We start from the raw sequence: 21,948 nt of genomic DNA on the forward strand, positions 1-21,948 counted from the left end.
ACAAACAGAATATTGGCTTTAACCTGCGTCACAAAGCAAGCAGATAAATAGTGTATGGCATCGAGTGGATGCATTTTTCACAAATTGTATACTGCATGTCCTCTCATTTGAATTCTCCTCTGACCTACTATTGTAAACCTGTTATTATTTCAGGAACAGTGTTTGTTCCTTTTCACAATCATCAGTTGTACCATGCTGTTACTATTTCCTCCAGCAGCAAGAAGCCTACAAAAAAAGCCTTGCTGCTGACACAAGACAGTTTTCTATTAAATCTCTGAAAGAGCTGAACATGCTGAAACATCAGTATACTCCCGTACATACTAGCAGCCCCCATTAACCCAGCCCCTAGTCTACACTATGACCTTGTTTAGTTTCTATACCACATAGCCCGAAGGGATGTTGTTATGTTTCCTTCTCTGTGCACTGATCTGCTTCACAGATCAGATGATTGGTTTGCTAATGGAGGGGGGAAGTGAGGGTGAGCAGTTTCCATATGAGGGCATGCAAAACATCTGCATGCATTGAGGACTTTAAGCAGCATATATATATATATGTGTGTGTGTGTGTGTGTGTGTGTGTATGTATGTATGTATGTATATATATGTACACACACACACACACACACACACACACACACACACACACACACACATATATAAACATGGGATCTTGGATAATTTACACAGTCCTGCCTGCCTTCCCTTGATTGAATTATTTTTTGTATTAATAGTCAGTCCACTGCGGACATCTGTAATTGGGACAAATTGCATGGACATTCCTGACTTTTAAAACAGGTTGCAGTGCATTCATGCAGCTCAGTACAAACTGTTCCTGATGTATAAGGAGAGATGGTCTGTTGATGAGTGTAAAGCCTTATGTGATGCAGATACGATTACAGGGTCACTTAAGACAAATGTAATGGACAGAAATACTGTCTGTTTTGTGATGGACAGACCTGTCAACTATCCCATTTTTCTTGGGATTCTCCCATATTTCACCCTTCTCTCCTGCTGTCCTCTCATTAGTTTTTTTAAGCTTTCTAAAGAAAAAAATTGTTTGGCTCAGTGACAGTGAACACAGTCCATCCAGCAGCTCAGCTTGGCTGCTGTCTCTTTTCTCACCGAGCAGAGGGATCCTCAAGAAAACAAAATAAACCCTGGACTTTGACAAAAAGCTTATTTATATCTAAAAGTAAACATGGTAAAGGCTCTGATAAACCTGTGCACAATGTGCCCGACACTAAACAGCAGAAATACAGAACAAGCAACTAGCTGGTGAACATACTGTAGTGGAGGATTCAGCAATTAAAGAGGCAGATATTTTCCCAGGAGCTGGTGAAGACAGAGTGACCATTAGACTGGGAGCACATTGATCAGGTGACCAGAAACCCTCCAGATGAATGCCAGTGTTGCACTGCCTGCCTTGACTGCCACTGTTAGATTGGCTAGGCTTGCTTTTAGCCTGGTGGTGAGGCTAACTGATTGCTTTTATTGATATTTTATTGATTTATGACTTCTATTTCTTTTGCCAGAAAGTACACCTGACTTGTGGAAGGCAGCCTGGTATGACAACTTTGCACAAAGGAGGACAGTGAAATGAGCTGAAGAATTATTGCCCAATTTCCAATCTTTGCAGCATTAGAAAAGCCGGTTAACAATCAGGTGTGATCATTTTATCTCAAGTCTCTATTTTAAAATCTTATCAATCAAGTTTTAGACTGGGCCATAGCACGGCAGCATGGAAAGCCTTGAATGATGTTGCTAGATTTTATTTGTTTGGTCTTATCTAGGACTTTTGATTGTGTTAGTTAAATTCTTTTGAAATGCCTGAATTCTGTTGGATTTAATGAAACAAATTGTTTAATTGGTTTGCAAATGATCTGCTCTGGTAGAACATCAGTCCAGTTTTACGAGTGTTGGCACAGGTGTGTATTCTAGGGCCACTTTTGTTCAAAGTTTCAATAAAAAAAATTTTCCCCTGGGGAAATTTTGAAAGGGCCATGGGGGCTCTTGCTGGTGTATGTTATGACAATGCTAACAGCTGCTAATGCTAAGCTAACATTAGCATGTCAAGTAACACATTAAGAAACAAACACCTTTAGAATGCATTTAAGAATCATTTTACTGTATGTTAGCATTAGCATGCTAACATTATCATATTAGCACAGCAACGTCATGTCTTCTTTTTTTTTTTACTTTATTAATCACTGCACACACATGCTACAGGGAGGAGACTGTACACACGCCATGCTTTGTGAAATAATTTTTCTCTGCATTTGACCCATCCTGGTCTGTCGTTCCTCCACGGCAGACCAGGAGCCTTGGGCTGCCAGTGGCCAGCCGATGCCGGCGCCTGCGCCCGGGGACCCATCCTCCTTCCTCACCATTGGTCAGGTGGTGATCTTCTTGCATGTTTTTTGTGGGGGTTATTTTAAGGAGGAAACCCCGGGTGAACATGGGGAGAACATGCAAACTCCACACAGAAAGGCCTCTTTTTTCCTCGAGCAGCAGGCACTGAAGACATGGTGGAGGACATGCCACCAGCGCCGTCAGCACAGGGATTTGAACCAGGGACCTTCTAGCTGTGAGGTGACAGTGTTACCACTTGTGCCACTGTGGCACAAGCCAATATCAATATCAAATACCAATATCAAAGTCAAACCTGTTCATAGGACCATAGTGTTAGCCACAATGCTAATAGTGGCTAATGCTAAGCTAACATTAGCATGTCAAGTAACACATTGAAAAGATCTCAAACACCATTAGAATGCATTCAAGAATCATTTTACTATAGGTTAGTATGTTAGCATTAGCATGTTAATCATTAGCATATTAGCAGAACAAACTGACATCAAAAGTCAAACCTGTATGCACCAACAAGTTCATAGGACCTCATGTTAGCATTAGCATGTTAGCATTGTGGCTAATGCTAACAGGCCAACATCTCTCATTACATAACTGACATTTCGACCTCACCAGTAATGTAAGAAAAGAAAAGTGGCTCGCTATCAAGCCACTGCAGAGCTTGATGACGAGCTGATCATTTGAATCAGGTGTGTTGGAGAGGTTGCCATGGCAACTTGAGGTGGTTGCCATTGACAATGGGGGCCCAGCCCAGCAGACACACATGCATTCAGACAGACAGAAAAAGTGATTTTCTGCCTCTGCAGTGCTCTCACATTTGGGCTTATCCTGAGAGAACGGTTGGTCCTATCAGAAAAATACACAGACTGTCATCGCTGTAAGGACTTCCTGAACAATTCAGTGTGATTTTGGTGTTTCTACAGTCAATATTTTGTCGACACTTGCAAGTTTTAAACAGGGATCTGTTCTGCTTCTCTCAGAAAATCTTTGTATTGGGGTCAATGAGGAGCAGAGACAGACGTGGCCGCACTTAGAGGCTGCTAATTCAAATTCTGTAAGTCTCTCTGATTTTTTGAGCACATTCTGAGAGACACAACAAATTTGTCTACAATCTTGGAAAAAAATCATGCGAGTAGAGCGTAAATTGTGGCTGGGAGGAGTGTGGAAAGAGAAAAAATCTGGAGTAATTTTAGGCTCTCTCCCACTCTGACCGATGATGTCACCCACTCAGACACAGGTGCACACGCACACACGCCCACTCTCAGCCCAGCAGACACACATGCATTCAGACAGAAAAAGCGATTGCGATCTGCCTCTGCACTGCTCTCACATTTGGGCTAATACTGAGAGAACGGTAACTCCTATCAGAAAAAAACACGGAACGTCATTGACTTCCTGAACGATTCGGTGTGATTTCAGTGTTTCTACAGTCAATATTTTGCAGACACTTGCGAGTTTAAAACAGGGGTCTGTTCTGCTTCTCTCAGAAAATCTTTGTATTGGAGTCAATGAGGAGCAGAGACAGAGTATGCCAGAGCAGAAGGCAGTAGAAAAAGTCCAATGATTTGTCCGTTTTTTGACCTCCTTCCATTCATTCCTTATGGGAAATTTATCGCAGTTTTTCACGACTTGCGTCATCTAAATTTGAGAAAAGTAATAGCACGCTGATCCCAATCAAGACACACGTTTTGATATTTAATTCGCCTGGGTGCTCTCAAAACTGAAGGACAAGTAGCAAATGGAAATTTGACACGGAAGAGGAAAAAACACGCAGTATACATTAATATACCATCTCCATAACCTGGCTGTCAGAAACATCACAGCAGAAGCTCCTAGAAACTCCATTATCTGTATTGTACATTTGATTGCCCCACGTCTACTATAAATGCTAGAACAAAATAATAATGGCCTTTACAAGAGAATGGCTGGAGAGATGGCTTGACTACAACGATTGGTATTTCACTCTTATGTCATTCGTGAAAGAATTAAAAGTCATTAGAAGTATTAGGAATTACCACATCCTACAAGTAAACTTTGGAGAGCAGTCCAACACGGACATGTGAGGGTAATCAATGTTTTGTGCCTGAAAGAGGAATAGTGAGGATGGAGTGAACAGCAGGTCTTCCTCTTCTCACAATCTCCAAAGCTGCTTGTGCTCAGTTTTGGCAGTTTGTTTCCCTCTTTTATGCAGACTCCATCTGAGTGCAGAGCAAATTACCCTGGATCTGACCTAGGAGTGAAGTGTCATCCCGTTAAACCCTCCATCAGGGCACTCTTAACTATGATTCATCAGCTTTTCTATTTGTCTGCTGACATAAAATACATGATAGAGCAGCTGGATTGTCCAGTATTTCTTTTAAATTAAAGACTGTTAACTACAAATTGTAGGCACACACACCTCCTTGTTGTACCATGCTCAGACTTTCAATGTGGCAGAGGAAACTGAACAGAAAACAGAAAACTGAGTACTACTTACTACTACTTACTGCTTTTAACTTGTGAACCTTGGTATATGAATTGAATTGGCATATGTGCATTAAAAGGGGTATTGGTCACTGCAGTCATTATTCCTGTCCACACTTGCTGTGAAGAAAAGTGGTGTTTGCCTGTGTTCATTACCTGCATTGTGGGATATAGTGGGCCACACAAGACTGACCAGTGGAGTGGTCAAAAGTAGAAAAAAAAATTCAGTTTAACACAAATTATTTGTAGGATGAAATTTGCCAGGAAGCTCTGTGATTTGCTGACATAAGGGTAAAAAATACTAATGTCAGTGGATTGTCACAAAGTTGTGTCTTCACAAAGTATGAATACATGTTTCTGGAGGACACACTTGGCACATTGTGTAGAAAGGTGGAGAAAGTCGTGGTTTGCTGAAGAGCAAACTACTTGATAGCTTAGTACTGTAATATCCCCACAGTTTTGACACAAGCCTTTAACAGAGTAGCTTTGTCAGGAAGGCAAAGCTTAACTGCCAGAATAGACAGAAGGAATAATTACAGTGACCAATAACAATGACCGATAACAATCAGTGCACATATTTTATTTAGGAATACTAACTGATCTGCTGTGAAACTGTGGAAAAGATTCTACATACGTTGATAAGGTCAAGATAAATATCAAATATTGTAGGCAAGAAGAATTTTAGGGCCACTATGAGTGGGATTTGAAATTGTATAATTTTGCAGTTACAAAAATTGTCCAAACATCCATTTGGAACTGACTATGACAAGTCAAAGAGGAAATAAAGAGAAAGAGACAAACCAAATTTATTATGCATGTGTAGAGATTTTTCAAATAATCCATAACTTTCTGTCTGTGTCTTGCAGTCATGGCAGCATTATACATGGGCCAGAGGCACAACAAAGAGAAAGAGACTCTGATGACATCGAAAGAGGACATCCGTGATAATGTCATTCACTATGACGATGAGGGCGGAGGTGAGGCGGACACTCACGCCTTTGACATGGGCACTCTGCGCCACACACACTCACAACGCACCAGCACTCATAGCAGCACCTCCAAGAAAGACAAAAATGGCTACGGAGATGGGGTTCTGCTTCATCTCAGCAGTCGTTCTGATGACATCAGGACACCTGACATCCACTGCCAAACAGCCGGTGTCATTGCTGCGGTGAACAAGTCCCTGCTCTCTTCCCATGGCAGAGTGACTGAGGACGGTGCTGAAATGATCAGGGAGTTCATCGAACAGCGGCTGGAGGAGAGTCAGCATGGTTATGCCTCCCCACCCTATGATTCACTGGCGACCTATGCCTATGAGGGTGACGGCTCAGAAGCTGGCTCACTCAGCTCCATCGAGGAGTCATGGGTAATTGACGAGTCAGGGGATTTTAGCTCCCTCGGTGACTGGGGACAGCCGTTCAAAACACTAGCTAGTATCCTGGACAAACAGCCGTCTGCACTTGCTGAGGAGAGCTGAGAGGAAATTGGACAGCAGAGAGACTTTGGGTGGCTATGTGGGGATTAGCTTTCTTTTTGAGACATGTTTTACTTTTTCTTTTTTTTTTTACTGTGACAGGCACTGGCTAGAATGATGTGGGGACTTTCTAGAAAGCTGTCCATGTGAGGTAGAGTTGTGAACTGGTTAGATGGAGAGCAGAGAATCTAGCAACAGCTGTGTGAAAAAGTAAACTTTATAGCTCCTCAAAGTGCCTGAGGTACTATATGTTTACATGTTACTTTAAGTCATGATACTTAATAAAATATCTTGAACTGATGTTTTGATTTCAATATCAGATTCTGAAGTTTCATCAAATCATTTCCATAATTTAATCAGAAAATTAAATGCTGTTTTCTTAACCACACAAGGAAGGATACAAACATGGGATTGATTACCATGAAGTGTGGTACAGATATCAATGGTTCCCAGAGGATGAATCCTGTTGTCTTTGGTGATCCCCTGGTTTTTCCTCTAACAGCTTCATGAGGTTACACTGTTGTTTCAGAGTGAAATGTCTCAACTACTGAATGTCCTGCTAAGCACTTTGGAACAGACATTCATTTTCCATAAGGCTGAGTTAATAATTTGGTTATCCTTTAACTTTTCATCTGGCACCCTCATCAGGTACAATATTTTTGGCTTATGACCAAATACCTGCAAAACTAATGGCATTCCCATCAGCCTCTGCTGCCCTGTGTGTTTAGTGCTATCATTAGCAAATTTTTGCTTTCTAAACTAAGACAATCTGATTTTGACCATGGTAAACATCGCCTGCTAAACATCAGCATCTTAATAATTGTACATCCTGCTGTTTTAGTTCAAAGTGCTACTGTGCAGCAATTAGTGTCAGAGAGCTGCTAGTATATCCAAAAACTCTTGCAGTGTTGTTTTCATTTCACACTAGATTTAGAGCGTGTAAAACATTTTAAATGAATTTAGCTAGATTTTCTTGGATGAGATCTGATATTAGCTTTCTTGTGGGCTGAAAAATCTGGCTCTCATTTACTGAGCACCATTGTTTTCCCATTTATTTGCTTGGCAGTGGCCTGTCAAGCAAATATTTTGATTATGCAAACATGAGACAAATCTCGACAAAACAGAATAACAGGTTCAGAAAACAAATAAAAACAGATGGGCTACTAACAGAGCTCAAAATATCTGGGCTTGATTTCATCTGATAAACTCTGAGTCACACACACTTTGAGTGGAGAAATCTTGCTCAGCCACAGGTCATATGTTGACACTGATTAGTGGCCTGAGTACTAATTGTTCCTGTTTGTGCACACTGGTCATGAAATGAGTGGTAATACTCAGAACTCTCAGTATGCTAACGTGTTTTGAGGAAGCTGATTTTCTCGTAGGAGTCATCACCATCACTCTTCACAAAGTGACATATTTAATCTCTCTCATTAGTTTTTAAAATGTCTAAGGGTCTACTCATGTCGACAGGTTTTTTTGTTGTTGTTGTTGTTTTTGTGTTTGTCTGAATCATGGTTGAAAAATGACCTTTTTCTTTTTTTTTGTAATAAATTAATTTAGATTCAGTCCTCAACTTACTATCCGGGGCGATTATAACGTTCCCCAATCACAATAATGTTTTACCCATACAACATATATTGAATTATTTATAAAGCTGTACTATGCAATATTTTCACATCAACAATTACTGAGTATATCAAATCAAATCAAACTTTATTTATATAGCACTTTTCATACATAATAAAATGTAACACAAAGTGCTTCACAGGATTTAAAAACAATAGAAATCAAAATAAAGCAACAATAAAAACCCATCCCTCCCACCCTCCGTATGTACAAGCACCCACCCCCAACTACATGCATACACACACGCACACATGCGCACATACACGCACATACATACACACACACACACACACACACACACACACACACACACACACACACACACACACACACACATTCTTAGTGCAGACGATGGCAGGGGTAACGAGACATGGCACGGCACTAATGACTGAGGAAAAGGCCACCTTTCGGGTCGTCCACACCGAGAGACATCAGGGACTGTGAGCACAGGGGGCACCCGCACCCGGGCCCACCCGAGCCCGACAGACCGGTGGGCCCCACACCAAGGTAGGGAGTCCCCCAACCAGCCGGGCCAAGAGGGCCCGAGGACAGCCCCCTCTGCAACAGATCAGACACATCTCTCAGTGTGGAGGACCCGCCGAGGAAACACTGGAATTAAAAAATAAATAAATAAATAAATAAATAAATAAATAAATAAATAAATAAGTTGAAAAAATAAATAAATAAATAAAGATTTAAAAGAAGAAAAGTTCATAAGACAATAAGTAGAGTAGATAAGTTATGTAAAATAATACAATATATAAAACATGAACATTGAGTGAATAAATAGTAAATAAACTATAAATGAAAGCTATAGATAAACTAGTAATAAACTGAGTAAATGAAATAAATAGTAAATAGTCATGTCGTAAGAACATACAACTAAAATATGATAAGATAAGAAGCCTGATTAAAGGAATGAGAAAAATCAGACATATCAATTAAAAGCCTGGTTAAAGAAATGAGTCTTGAGCCTTTTTTTAAAAACATCAACGGTCTCTGCGGCCCTGAGGTTCTCCGGCAGGCTGTTCCACAGTCGGGGGCCATTATGACTAAAAGCCGCCTCCCCGTGTGTTTTAGTTCTTACTTTTGGTATGGTAAAGAGGCCGGAGTCGGAGGACCTCAGGGTCCGCGAGGGTTGATATGGTAAAAGAAGGTCAGATAAATAAGAAGGCCCGAGACCGCTAAGACATTTGAAAACTAATAAAAGAACCTTAAAATCGATCCTGAAACGCACGGGGAGCCAATGCAGCGATTTTAAAACTGGTGTAATGTGCTCCCGCCCTCTGGCCCTCATCAGCACGCGAGCAGCCGAGTTCTGTAGTAGTTGAAAATTTGAAGTACTCTTTTTGGGAAGACCAGAGAGCAGGGCATTACAATAATCTAAGCGACAAGAGATAAAAGCATGCATCAGCACCTCCGTGCTGGCCTGAGAGAGAAACGGGCGGACTCTGGCTATATTCTTAAGATGGTAAAAACCTATCTTTGTTATGTTTTTGATGTGTGGAATAAAAGTAAGCTCAGAGTCAAAAATCACGCCCAGATTTTTTACAGAATGTGTCGGTTTAAGATATTTTAGTTTTGGTAAAAGTTTCTCTCTCTGGCCTTCAGGACCAATGACTAAGACCTCTGTTTTGTCCTGATTGAGCTGAAGGAAATTTTCTGCCATCCATGACTTGATGTCTAAAATACAGTTAAAAAGGGCATCAATAGGCCCTGTGTCATCAGGAGACACGGCAATGTACAGTTGCGTATCATCAGCATAACTATGGAAGCTGATGCAATGCCTCCTGATGACGTCCCCGAGGGGTAGCATGTACAGATTAAAAAGAGTTGGACCTAAAATTGACCCCTGGGGAACCCCACACTTGATCTCATGGGTACCTGAGGAACATGCATCCCAACTTACAAAGAAGTGTCGGTCAGTGAGGTATGAGACGAACCAGTTAAAAGCAGTACCGGAGAGGCCGACCAGGTGCCTCAGTCTGTTCAATAAAATGTGATGGTCTACTGTATCGAAGGCGGCAGTTAGATCCAGTAGTACCAAGACTGTGAGCTTGTGTTTATCTAAGTTGCACCTGATATCATTTAAAATCTTTAATAGGGCTGTCTCGGTACTGTGGTTCATCCTAAAACCAGACTGATACCTTTCTAAGATGTTCTTTTTGTTTAAAAAATCATTTACTTGGTTAAAAACCAGTTTTTCTAAAATTTTACTTAAAAAAGGTAAGTTGGATACAGGTCGATAGTTATTAAGAATATTGGGATCTAAATTGCTCTTCATCAGAAGGGGCTTCACCACCGCCGTTTTAAAGGAGGCGGGGAAGACACCCGCCTGAAGAGAGCAATTCACCATGTATAACAGCTGTTCCTCAAAGAACCCATAGAGCGTTTTAAAAAACAGTGTGGGAATTGGGTCTAAAAGGCAGGTTGTGGGGTTTACCTGGGAGAAAACTCGACCAAGTGTCCTTGCATCAACCAGGGCAAAACTCTCCAGTGTTTCCTCAGGTAAAACCTGTGATCCAGACATATTGGTAGTTAAAACCTGTTGCGGTAAAAGACTGGATCTGATGTTATCAATTTTGCGCCTGAAGTGGTCTGCAAAGTCTTCACACAAGGTATTTGTTATTGTCTTATGAGATCTGTTAAAATTACTGTTTATTAAAAGATCAATTGTGGAGAAGAGAAATTTAGGATTATTTTTATGGTCAGAGATTAGTTTTTTGAAGTGAGAAATTCTTGCCTGTTTAATGGTGTTATTTTAAGTTTTGAGGTGATGACGAAAAATTTCATGGTGGACTGTCAGCTTTGATTTTCTCCATTTCCTCTCAGCACTCCTGCAGTTTCTTTTCAGATGCCTAATATCTTCATTTATCCACGGAGGTGTAGGTTTTTTCTTAATTGTTTTTGTTAAGAGCGGAGCCACTGAGTCCAGCGTTGACTTCCGATTACTGTTAAAATTGTCAACGATAAAATCACAGGGTGCTGGTAAAATCTCTGAAGGAGTGCTCTGTAAAATCTGGTTAAAATTTGCAGCCACTTCAGGAGTTAGGTAACGTTTCCTCACTGTTCTCACTGGTGCCTCCCGCTGAATAAAACTGGCGATGTTAAAAAACACACGAGTGATCGGACACAGCCAGATCCACAACAGAGGACACCCCCACAGACAGGCCATAAGTTATGATCAGGTCCAGGGTGTGCCCCCTGTTGTGGGTCGGCTGTGTAACGTGCTGTTTAAAATCCATACAGTTTAAGAGGTTTAAAAATTCTCTGGATACTGGGTCCGAGTTGTTGTCAATGTGTAGATTAAAATCACCAGCTATTAAAATCCTGTTGTAGGTGGTATGAATGATTGATAAGAACTCAGAGAATTCGCTGATAAAAGAGGATGAATACTGGGGTGGTCTGTAGACCGTTATGCAAAGAATAGGAGGACGGCTAAAAACAAAGGCATGGTGCTCAAATGATGTAAAACTGTTAAAAGGAACTGCATTTGCAGACATTGAAGTTCTAGTGATAGATGCAGTGCCGCCTCCCTTTTTGCCACCCCTAGTAGAGAATAAAAAGTTAAAACTTGGTGGGGAAGCCTCAGTGAGAACAACAGGTGCATCAGTGCCGAGCCATGTCTCTGTAAGGAGAATACCATGTAGGTTTTTGTCTAAAATTAAGTCATTTATGATAAAAGATTTGTTTAAAAGAGAGCGCACATTCAGCACAGCCAATTTGATAGCTGTGCTGAACGTGCACTCATCATGGTGTTTTAAAGGAATGTTAAAAACAGTGCTGGGTCTAAAAGCAGTCCTGGGCTTTGAATGTCTGTGTGAAGTGATTGATGTAATAATGTGAATGTCCTGAGGTTTCGGTGGAGAAGAGGGGGTTACTGCCGGGAAGGTGTGCATGGTGTGGGTGAAACATGTAGTGGGTGAGGGTGAGTGTGGAGCAGATTGCTTGTGTGCATGAGTCATACCAGTTAGTCAGGAGGTGGCTGAAGTGCAGGACCGGACAGTGAGGTCAATGTTGACTGATAAAAGCCGTGAGCCCTCCTGGTTGGGGTGTAGGTTGTCCTGTTTAAAAAGGCAAGGCCTGTTTAAAAACGCTATAAAATTGTCCACATACGGGATGTCTCTCGTCAGGCAGTAACCCTTCAGCCACAGGTGCAGCTGGCGAAGCCGGCTGGTGATGACGTCACCATAACGTGGTGGGGGAAGCGGGCCGGAGATAATTAGTTGCTTCCCAGTGTCCAGCAGGCGGTCGATCAGCGACATGAAATCCTTTTTTAGGACCTCCGACTGTTGGTTTCTAAGGTCGTTGATGCCTGCTTCCAAGACCAGTGTGGAGGCTGGGCTGTGTTCCGCACACAGTTGGAGAGTATATGATATGATAGTATATGTAATGTGACAAGTGGTTCTCAACCTTTTTTGGATGAACATCCCTCTACTCAATGCTCATACCTCTTGCTGCCAGGTGTTATGGTTTCACGATGGAGGAAGGAAACCAAGGCTCAGGGCATGAGGCCGCAACATATACTGTAACAAAACGGACGACATTCAAAAGAGGTGTGAAACAAAACCCACAAGCTTTATTGATCCCCATTTCAATCAGTAATAATAATAAAGGGGAACGAAAACCACAACGAAAGAGGAAACAAAAGGGGGCTGGAGACCACGGCCAAAATGAACAAAAGAAGGAAAGGTGCGGGACCAACCACACAATGGGTCATCGCCCCCAACGTCTCCCCCTAAACTACCTAAGAAGGAAAAAACTAAACCTAAATCAAAAGACGAATAACTTAACCACCAGTTATCTCCAGCCCAAACTAAAACAATAAACTAACACAACAAATCTCCAGCACCTATATGTGCATGGAGGAAAACCTGCTCAGGGAAAAAAAGAACCCAATGGAGGGAAAAGAGGGAACTTCTCACCACTATCTTAAGCTGCCAGGTGTCTGCCATGTGTCTGCCGTCTCTCTGGCCCACCACTCTCTGCACCCTGCCCAGTTTATCGTCTCCTCCCCAGTTTATCGTCTCCTCCCCTCTCCAGCCCAGATCGTGATGCTACACAGGTGTGTAGCAGATAGAGGGAGGGGGGAGGGGGGAGGGCAGAGCTGAGAGGGAACAGGAGGGAGGCAGACTGACACACACACACGCATGCATGTAACACTTGCATCAACGAGACAGCAGTTGGAACCTGTTCAAATAATAATGTAAATGTATTGTTTAATGCAAAATTAATGAAGGTTATGCTTTTTTATTGGTTGAACATATATTTATTATCAACATTAATTAGGCTCCTTCACTGATCTAACTTGAGGAACCAATCACAGTTGAGCCTTCTGAGCTCTAGCACTGAAATAAAAAACATCAGGGTCTGCCACACACATGTGCCAGAGACGCATCCGGGCCTACTCTTGCTGTAAATTTGTAAACACCGTGTGATACTATGAGACAAGGTATGGAACTATGGTATGGACTAAGGTATGGACTATTAAAAATACTGCGGTCGTGAATGACTGTTACTGTTACAGAAACGCCCCCCATTTGCCCCCCATCAACTATTTTGCTCCTTGCGCCCCCCGATGTTCTCTGAACGCCCACTGGGGGTGGTACCGCCCCTGTTGAGAAACACTGACTTATAGTGATGAACCCACAGAGAACTATGATCATTTCTGCAGTTCCTCAATCTATAGAGCATGTTAGCCTCTTTCAGAATGTTTTGGTTTGATTTTCTGAAGCTGAACTGTTTTCGTTTGGTCGCACTCTCATCCACCTTGTCTCCAGCGGCAACAGACTGTTTACAGTGATCTGAACAGAAGATCTGACACACAAAGTTCGCAAGGAGCTAGCTGGTGAATGTAGTGGAGCATTCATCAGGTTAAAGGTCAGATATTTTTCTAAAGCTTAAAGGACTGATATACATAAACATGATTCCATGTTTATGTTGAAGTTTACAGCTGTTGCTGCTCTCATGCAGAAAAAGGAAAAAAAGGCAATTAACTCACTGTTGTTTAGAGTCAGAGTCTAAAGTTGTTCAAAACTGTCAGATCATTTGTTACAACTGTCACACCACTAGAGAGCAGCCAGTTAGCAGAGGTGGAAGAAGTACTCAAATCCTTCACTTAAACAAAATGTGATTTCAATAATTTTTGACACACATTGAAAACAGTACAAAGAAAACATATTTAATGCTTTACCTGTCTCACCTATTCTGAATTTGAAGCAACGTGTTTCAAACTAGTGGGAACAGGAGCAACTAAAGACTGGGAAAGTTGTGGAATGCTCCAAAAACACCTGTTTGGAACATTCCACAGGTAAACGGGTTGATTGGTGACAGGTGACAGTATCTTGATTGGGTATTAAAGGAGCATTCTGGGAAGGCTCAGTGGTTCACAAGCAAGGATGGAGAGAGGTTCTTCACTTTGTGAACACATGACTGGATAGAGGATATTACTACATGGGCTGGGAAACACTTTGTTAAATTGCTGACGTTAAACACAGTTCAAAATACACCAAAGCAGGATCCACCGTGGAAGAGGGGAGGAAAAGATATAGCACAGGGTGGCGACACCCAGTGAGACGCAGGTGGACTCTAGTCAGGAAGCACCCCACAGTACTGGAGATCTCTCAGCAGCTGATCGACCCCAAGGCCACTGGAGGGACCCTCCCCTTTTCAGGGAGAAGCAGCGGAGCACCTGAAAAGGGCCCAAACAGGAAGGAGAGAGAGATCTCACAATTGAGAATGGAGATCACTAGTCTCAAAAAGTAGTTCAGAAGAGCTGAGGCCAAAGAGAAGGCGGGCATCAGAGAACTAATCATTGGACTCAGAGGGAGACTCTGCAGACTAAGAAGGACAGAAAGGTCTCTGAGGCTGAGAAGGGAGAGGGTTGTCAAGCGAGCTCAGTTCATCAAGAACCCCTACAAGTTCACCAAAACTCTGTTGGGGGAAGCAAGATCAGGAAGGCTGACCAGCCCTAAAGATGTCGTAGAGGAGTTCCTTGATGAGAGCTACAGTGACAAGCTCAGAGACCAAGCCTTGGGTGCACACCCTAGGGTTGGCAGAGCCGAATCTCCTGAGGAGGGGCTAGACACTAGGGAACCAACTTGGAGAGAAGTCTGTGACATAGTGCAGAGAGTCCGTGTGTCTTCTGCCCCAGGACCAAGTAGGTATACAAAAGGTGACCTCTCCTTCTCCGTAGGCTGTGGAAGCTGCTGCGGAGGGTGTGGGCAAAGGGCACAATTCCATCTTTGTGGAAAAGAGCAGAGGGCTGCTTTGTGCCACAGGAAATTGACTCTGCTGAAATAAACCAGTTCCAAACTATCTCTCTTCTAAGTGTGGAGTGTAAAATATTCTTCTCCATTCTGGCAAAAAAGCTGGGGACCTACATGGTGAAGAACAAATTTGTCGACACCCCGATCCAGAAGGGCGGCATCCCAGGCTTCTCAGGGTGCTTGGAGCACACTGGCGTTCTGAATCAGCTGATCCGCAAGGCCAAGGAGAGCAAGGGGAACCCAACAGTTGACTGGCTTGATTTGGCCAACGCATACGGCTCAATTCCCCATGATCTCATCAACAAGGCTTTGGAGCACTACCATATCCCCCACAAAATCAGGGAAATGATCACCAACTACTTCGCCTGCTTTAAATTATAATTCAAAGCTGCCCAGTTTACAACAAAACGGCAGGCATTGGAGAAGGGAATCGTGACAGGCTGCACCATCTCCCCCATCTTGTTCATCATGGGGATGAGCCTGCTCATAACAGCTGCAGGGAAGGAATCCAGAGGGCCAAAAATAGAGTCTGGCATTCGCCAACAGCCAATAAGAGGGTTCATGGATCTGACCGTAATAACGTCAACCCATGTCCAGGCGAGGTGGATTCTGAAGACTCTTGATGACGTGGCAATATGGGCCCGGATGCAGTTCAATCCACGGAAATCAAGAAGTATGGTGATCAGAAATGGGAAAGTAACCAGCAAGTTCCAACTGAAAGTGCAGGGGGAAATCATTCCATCGATTGAGGGAAACCCAATAAGATCTTGGCAAGTGGTATGACGCATCTCTCAACGACAGAGGTAGAGTTGCTGCAACAGAGGAGCAGGTTGATGACTGGTTGAGGAAAATCGACTGTTCAGGATTGCCAGGAAAATTCAAGACCTGGCTCTACCAGCATGGTCTGCTACCAGTGCTAATGTGGCTGCTGACAATCTACGAGATGTCCGTGACCACCGTGGAAGGAATGGAGAGGCAGATCAACAGACACCTCCGCAGGTGGCTTGGAATCCCGCCAAGCTTCACGTCAGTAGGGCTGTACATCAGGTCTGGGCAGTTACAGCTATCCCTAACATCTGCGGTGGAGGAGTTCAAGGTGGCAAAATGCAGGGCTGTGATGATGTTCCAAGACTCGGCTGATTAGAAGGTCAGAGGCGCCAGTGTCACTACAAGATCAGGACACAAGTGGGCAGCCGATTCAGCGGTGGCCCAGGCAGAAAGCCTGCTGAAGTTAAAGGACATCATTGGAAACCTGTGCATAGGGAGGAAGGGGCTCGGATCCACCCATTTCCAACAATGGGGAAAAGCAGACCAGAGGCAGAGGAGAGTCATGATCCAAGCTGAAGTCCGAAGCCTAGAGGAGGAAGGGAGGAGGTCAAGGGCTGTTGGGCTTGGTTCACAAGGTGCCTGGACCAAGTGGACCTACCAAGGCGGGAAATCTCGTGGTCAGAACTCAGGAGGCTGGAGCACTGGGGATATCAGGGAGAGAGAAAGAAAGTTGGCAGTCCGTAGGTTGGGGGAGGCAGTGGAGAGAGCCTCTTGTTGGCTTTAGAGTAGGAGGGAGGAGACAAGCTGGGGGCCAGGAGAAAAAGGGCAGTGACTGGCCATCACTGCCGGACCCGTCAACTGGAGGTCGTCGTGGTTCAGGGTCGAAATGGCCAATGAAGGTTGATCACCACCTGAAGACATCTTCTCCTGGCTCACAGCTACAGTCATAGCTGTAGTAGAGAGCAGTTGTATGTTTGTATGTTTTTTGTTGGAACTGCTTACAGCTCATCCATGTGTGAAACATGAGAAGAGACACAAACTTTTCTATAGATCACAATCTAAAAAGCTTGGGAGCCTCTGGTGTAATCAACAACGATTATACTTTACCGGTTTATCATACATTTTGTAAAATCTCAAGAATAACCATTAAATATAGCTGCGAAATAAACTTGGTGGAGTTAAAAGTACAATACTTAATGCTGAAATGCAGTGGAGTAGAAGTATAAAACAAGCACATTGTCAGTCCCAACTTGTCACCTAACCCTAACCAGAGTACACTTTAAACCGACAGACAGGCACTCTTTACTTTTTAAAACCAGTTACCATCCCCGGCATATGTTTAAAGGCATTATTAAATCGCAACTCATCAGATTTCACAGAATTTGTTCACAGGATAAGGATGTTGAAATAGCAACCCGCACCCTTTTTGCAGCCTTGAAACCCAAGGGCTATTCTACTAGCTTCCTTAGGAAGATCAAAAGGGAGGTTAAGAATTTATTCATTACAAACAATACATATCAATCAAACAAAAATGAAACACCAATTGTTCCATTCCTTGTAACATTTTCGGATCAGCTTTCAGGCTTGAATTCATCATTCAAACGTCACTTCCAACAGGCACAGGAGGAGATCCCAATACTGCAGAAATATAAAATGATAACAGCATATAGACGTAATAAAACTTAAAAGATATTCTGGTTCGTACAGCTATGAACAAAACAGCAAAGAAAACCATCTTACCGAATCTGAACTTTAAGCAGGTGTCTTATTTAGAAAACAGCTTTTCAGCCAGGGGGCGTCCAATTTGGGGAACCTATGACGAAGATTGTAGCAATCTCATTTATGCTATCCAATGTAAAACCTGTGGGAAAATATACATTGGCGAAACGGGCAACAGACTGAGAACACGCATGTATCAGCATACTTACCACATCCGTAAAGTAAATAAACCTACGGTCCTTTATAAACACTTTCAGAATCCGGGTCATGAGGAATATGTATATATGGTCCTAGAAAATAATAATTCCTGGACAAGACGAGAACGACAGCGAAGGGAGAGACAGTGGATATGGCAACTTCAAATGATTTACCCTCTGGGATTGAATGACAGACACTAGGGGGTGGGGTGGAATGGAGAGCACACACTTGAATGGCAGTATTTAAGGTAATGGATTGAAGAGTGGATATAGAAAATATACATATACTGGAACATGGATGCATACGCAAACTTAGATGCAGATTTAGAGAGTAAAATATATGATGTAGACGATGGTACATGGTAAACAAAATTGGATTAATTCTTGTTAACAACAAATTTGAGTATTACACTGAGGAGCAATTTAATGATAAAGTAATGATGAATGGAACACTGTCTATCATCCATTTCAACAGTAGAAGTATAAAATGTAACTTACCAAAAATAAAAGATTACTTGAAGCAATTCAGAAAGAGTTTTAGTATAATTGCAGTGTCAGAAACATGGTTGAAGGATGGGGAAATGGATGAATTTCAGATAGATGGCTATGAGTTGTATTATGTAAATAGACGGATAAAAAAAGGTGGAGGTGTAGCTTCGTATATCAACTCTGGTCTGAAATGTAATGCCGTGGGTAATATGACAATTGTTGTTGATGGTATTATGGAAATGATCACAGTGGAAATTATTAATGAAAAAGCTAAAAATGTTATAATCAGTTGTGTCTATAGATCACCAGGTTCCTGTGTAGAGACATTCACAGATATAATAATGGAACTGTTTGACAGGAGCCATAACAAGATTGTGTTTTTATGTGGAGATGTTAATATTGATCTTGAAAATTCAAGTTCACTGAACAGAACAGTGATTTCATAAATTCAATGTATAGCTTGAATCTGTCTCTGTCTATGATATCTAAACCAACAAGAATAACATCAAAAAGTGCAACTGTTATTGATAATATTTTCACAAACGTAGTGGATGGAAAAATAGTGAGTGGGATCTTGACAACTGATATAAGTGATCATTTACCTGTTTTTACAATTTATAAAAATTATCAGTGCAGTACAAAGGAAATCACCTCAGAAAAATTAATAAGGAATAAATCTAAAGAAGCCTTGGAGGCACTGAAAGAAGACCTAAAAAAACAGAATTGGGATGGCGTGTATGTACATGATGTGAATATAGGTTATGATTGATTCATGAAATCACTGATAGATTTGTATGGAAAACACTGTGGACTCAGGAGTATTACCAAGAAAAATGCTATTGACAAACCTTGGATGACTAAAGGACTACGAAATGCCTGCAAGAAGAAAAATTATTTATATAGATGCTTTTTAAAATTAAGATCAAAAGAAGCAGAAGACAGGTATAAGAAATATAAAAATAAATTAGTATGGATAATAAGAAGACACAAAAAGGAATACTATTGTGATTTACTAAATAAAAATAGAAACAACATGAGGGCTACTTGGGGAATAATAAATAATGTAATAAAAAATGATAAAATAAAATCAGCTCTTCCAAATTATTTTGTGAAAAATAATTATGAAATTGATGACAAAACTAAAATACTGTAGCAAATGAGTTTAATGATTTTTTTTGTAAATCTAGGCCCTAGTCTTGTAGCAAACATGCCGACAGTAAAAGACAATGCAGATGAAAACAGAATAACGGATAATGTGGATAGTATTTTGTAGCAGAACTGGCCTCTAACTGACCTTCTCTTACCCTCTCTGCATTCCTTCAAGAGAAATGGAGTTGTAAAGCATCCCAACTTACAAGAGCTATTGACCATTTGAACTGTTTACAGGGAAGGTGTAAATTTCAGAGACAAGATGTCTGGACAAGAGACATCTCCTCCATGTTTTCTTTTCAGGGAAGCCAGGGACACATACACCTCAACATCAAAGGTGGCCTTCTCCTCACCTTCTCCTCACTATGTTTCTCATGGCCATGCTAATTCTCTCCTGATAGCCCCAAGAGAGATCAAGACAATAAAACCGTCTGGAGAGACAAACGCCAGGCTCCAGAGGAACATCCACAAACATCAGCAAATGCTGATGGGTCGTAAACCGGACATCCATTGAAGCAACTTGTGTATGCTTGTGTGATTTTCCTCAACACTCCAAGATAACCAGATTTTATGTTAAACTTAACTTTTCATGTTTTCAACTTGCAGGACTCGTTGTACACATAATATTGATGTTTTTCCAGTATCTCTGACCTGAAGTATGACCAAGTTGTGATTTTAACGGTTTTATAAAAGTTTGTCTGGATTGTCATTACAAAACCATACTGTCATCCAGAAGTCCCTAACCGTCAGATTGAATATGCTTGACTTGGCACATTTATCAATAAGTAACCGTAATCGTGATAATCATTTTTGGTAAATAAAGTCTGCCTCTCTTTATTCCTATCTTTATTTTTGTATTAGTTATTCATTGAGTCATTATACCTGTTGGGATAAAACTGTACCCTGATGATCATTTAATGTTGTCACCCAACCATAGAAAGTGTCGAATGCATGCTGTGAACAATGTTGAAATGTCATTGAAAATTTGTCATTGAAATTATATGTGATTGACCATAGTGAGAAGCAGATGAGCCCCTCGTATGAATCATTGATTAAGTCAGCTCCTTGAGGCGATCGCGCGTCACAAACCATCTCACGTGATTCGATGGCCTGCCCTTTCGACACGCCCCGGAGCGACCTTTAAAAACTGCGTGTAGTGCGCGTTACTCAGTTTTTTTTTAGTTAGTTTAGTTTTTGTAGTTCTTTTGTTTTCTTTTTCACGTCTAGTTCCTCTCAGCTGAGTTCTTTTTCTTACTTCTTTGTCTTAAGTTTTGCACAGTCGTTTTGCTCTTTAAGTTTTTCATCTTCAAGCTACTCCCAGCCATTCCAAGTAGCGTAAATTATCTTCAGAAGACGTATTCTTATAATTTGCCGTAAGCTTTAAAGTTGACTTTCTATTTAGCCAAACGTTTTGTTTTTAACATCAGTAAATTTAGGCAAGTAATACTAATTTTGTAGCCTTCTTCGACCGGCCATCGAAGAGACTCTTAATTCGTACTATCAGTCTAAAATAGTCCGTCACGGACTCAACCGAACCAAACCCTGCGGCCAGCTGTTGATCCTTGGTCCGGTTCACAACCATCCGGAGCAGTCCCTCATCTGTAACCGACACCGCAGAACCAGTTCCAGAGACGCCCCGTTCAGCATCAGCTCGTCACCTTGGTGCCTGGGCCTTCCACTAGACCACCAAGCAGATCGAGCCACGGACAAACATCTGGAACGTCTTCGAGTCAGTTCGGAGCAGAGCACAACGGGACGCCAGCAACCAAGTAGGCACGCTAAGCGGGTTTGAATAAGAGTTGGTCCGTGAGGTTAAGAGTAGGTCAATTCGTCCAAATTCTCTCCATTATATCGTTCATTCCCTTAACTCTGCGTTCGCGTCCCCATTATTCCCTTGCAACTACCTCTCACTATCGCCAATCTATTTACCATTGTGTTGCCATAAGTTCTTGTGTGTTCTGTCATATCACCTCCCATCTTCTGTCTTATTATTCATGGTACATTATCCATTATCCACAATTCTGCTTAATGATATTTTGATTTAAGTCCTGGTTAGACGGTGTCCTTTTGAACTGAATATCTACGATCCCTGTATCCAGAATTTACACTTCAGGTTATCAGACTGGTTTACTGTTAGTCCATTCGTTAGTATTTATCAGCGTTATAGCAGTTAATTTCTGCAGTCCTTCTTAGCTGAGGAAGGTGGTGCCCCGACATTTTATCAACATCAAATTAAGGTAGTATATACTACAATTTTTATTGGTAAGGTAGAAAAAGAAGAAATACTGAACATTGTAAAAAGTTGTGCAAGTAAAGGATCCACTGACTGTGTAGATATGGACATGATATTAGTAAAGAATATAATTGAATTGGTTATTGAACCATTTACATACATTTGCAATCTATCATTTTCATCAGGGGTATTTCCT

The 21,948-nt window shown here is 41.8% G+C and overlaps 1 protein-coding gene across 1 annotated transcript in view; it reads left to right on the forward strand.

Moving 5' to 3' along the window:
- LOC139338462 (cadherin-12-like) overlaps positions 1-6,599 on the forward strand; it is a 112,483-nt gene extending 105,884 nt beyond the window's left edge. The window contains exon 13 of the mRNA XM_070973477.1: positions 5,693-6,599. Within this exon, the coding sequence (XP_070829578.1) occupies positions 5,693-6,303 (611 nt within the window). The 3' untranslated portion in view covers positions 6,304-6,599. The remainder of the gene's footprint in view (positions 1-5,692) is intronic.
- Positions 6,600-21,948: the final 15,349 nt, after the last annotated feature.

This window comes from Chaetodon trifascialis, chromosome 11 (genome assembly GCF_039877785.1).
Source record: "Chaetodon trifascialis isolate fChaTrf1 chromosome 11, fChaTrf1.hap1, whole genome shotgun sequence".
Classification (NCBI taxonomy): Eukaryota; Metazoa; Chordata; class Actinopteri; order Chaetodontiformes; family Chaetodontidae; genus Chaetodon; species Chaetodon trifascialis.